General features: G+C 45.4%; 1 protein-coding gene across 1 annotated transcript in view; it reads right to left on the reverse strand.

Moving 5' to 3' along the window:
- The window catches only part of SARC_09667 (hypothetical protein), a gene marked incomplete at both ends in the record, with an annotated part of 9606 nt that overhangs the window by 2803 nt on the left and 4578 nt on the right, over positions 1 to 2225 (reverse strand). Inside the window, 3 exons of the mRNA XM_014296313.1 lie at positions 129 to 396; positions 718 to 900; positions 1603 to 1818. Coding sequence (XP_014151788.1) covers positions 129 to 396; positions 718 to 900; positions 1603 to 1818 — 667 coding nt within the window. The remainder of the gene's footprint in view (positions 1 to 128; positions 397 to 717; positions 901 to 1602; positions 1819 to 2225) is intronic.

Here is a 2225-nt window from a genome sequence, read left to right on the forward strand (position 1 = left end):
TATATTTATAAATATATATATAAATATATATATATTATACACAAATTTACTCATATATATATATATATATATGTATATAACATAAATGAAAGAAACAATTGCGCGCGTAAAAGTCGCCCCGATGTTACCTTGGCTCTTGACGTTGGTGAAAGGTAGCTCATGGCCACGCTCTTGACTCCAGCGCTTCCATTGCTCCCCGCCATCTGTCCACCATTGGCACCCACACCTGGGCTGGCACTTGTATTGGAGTGCGCATGCGAGCTGTTGGTGGTACTTACGGTACTCAGACCTATGTTTAATCCCCCCATACTGAATCCGGATACACTTGACTTGCTGGTGCTGGGCTGTAGAGAAGCCCTGGTACTTCTCGTGGTACTGGCACACGCACTGCTGGAGCTGTGGAGGGTCCCACAAGCGTATTAGATCACTATAGTGAGAAGTTGTGGACGACACATGTATGCCCTACACGGGTGCGTGCTGAAGTGAGACGTATGGACACACCGCAGTGTTTCCAGTCACCCGCGTGGCAATGTCATTTATGCAGTCAAAGACAAACATCTGCGTACTACCACTTCACTATACGGCACGCGAATACGTATTCATTCGGCAGTGAAGTGCCAGATGTATGGTGAGCTGCTGCTTATGTGCCTTATCATTAGCCTGCAAGTCAGTACTATATCTGCACTTCACCATTCGGCGTACTCACAAACGACATACCCATTCAGCAGTGTTTCTAGGCACACAGCGGCGGTTTCGTAGCTACCTTGCGCCATCATCGCCTCTGCCAACTCCACACAGAGTTTAACAGAGATGGCACTGGCACCCACCGTCAACCATCCCCACGCCAGTGCAGGAGAAGGGCTCGGCACATTGCATTGAGTGCGTGGGGAACCGAAGAACCTGCGAGTGAAGGTATGAAGGACACTGAGATATAAGGCACAAACGGTATCAATGACACTTGTTTTTACAAAATAGGAATAAGAATAAATATACGGAATACGACCATTGGCTTTCGCCGAAGAAGTGAAGGTATGAATGGTACTGCGATGATAAGTGTACATGGTGGCGCGATAGTAGAGGTGGTGATACTCTAACGGAGATAGTATTGAAATCATTGGTTTTCCTCGCAGAGTTTCAGAGATGGTACGAACGAACACAGTCAGCAATCATACCAATTAAGTAACAAGGAAGGCGCAGTGTGAGGCGAAGGCCGATGCAGATACAAAGGTATAGTGTACGGTATGTCATGATCTACGTGTAGATGAGATCTGAAATATCATGCATGATAGTATGGGCGCATACACAGGCGTGCATGTCAACCAAACAGCCACACACATGAACACATGCACACACCAAGAACATCCCTACAATACATATAACTCACCCCGAGGAATCAGCATATTAGGGTAGTAGGGTGTTAGGGTATCAGGGTTTAGTACAGTACACAGAACACATCTCAAGGCAAAGTCACTGGCCGTACCAGTCGTATGGGCTTCAGGGTTATAGGGTTGTAGGGTTATAGGCTATTAGGCTGTTAGGGTACTAGGGTATGAGCGTTTGGGGTATGAGCGTTTAGGGTTCAGCACAGTACACAAAGCACACCCCGAGTCAAAGCCACTGGTAGCTGCCGTACACGTCGAATGGTCAGCAGTTGGTCCTGAGCACACGCCTACACTGTGTCTACGCCCATTCGCCGCGTCTGTAGATAGCGTAGAAGGCGAGGCCAAGGGTGCGTGTACATTTGCAAGGGTAGTGTCCTCCATGTTCTCGTGGATGCAGGGCATGGCATGGCATCCGCCCGGGCCAGTGGGGAGTGAGCTGAGGAGTGTAGGACATGGTTCTTGGTCAGTGTGTGCCTAGTAGTTGGTTGATGGCGTGTGTGTGTGTGAACGGGGATAGGCAGTGATAGTTTAGCGAATGATTGTTTGATGTAAGTTACGCGATGCTTTACGCCGGAGGCAGGAGCGGACGAACGGGAAGTAAAGTATTCAGACCCATTGCATTGTCCGAATCTGACTAAGATAGGGGAAGTATGTATGCATATATGAGCGCACACGCATCTATGCACATACAAAGTGTGCGTCAGGATAGCTAAGTGATATATATATATATATATATATATATATATATATATATATATATATATATATATATATATATATTATATATATATATATATATATATTATATACTATTATATATATATATATATATATATATATATA

Source organism: Sphaeroforma arctica (genome assembly GCF_001186125.1).
Source record: "Sphaeroforma arctica JP610 unplaced genomic scaffold supercont1.1013, whole genome shotgun sequence".
In the NCBI taxonomy this organism is placed as follows: Eukaryota; class Ichthyosporea; order Ichthyophonida; genus Sphaeroforma; species Sphaeroforma arctica.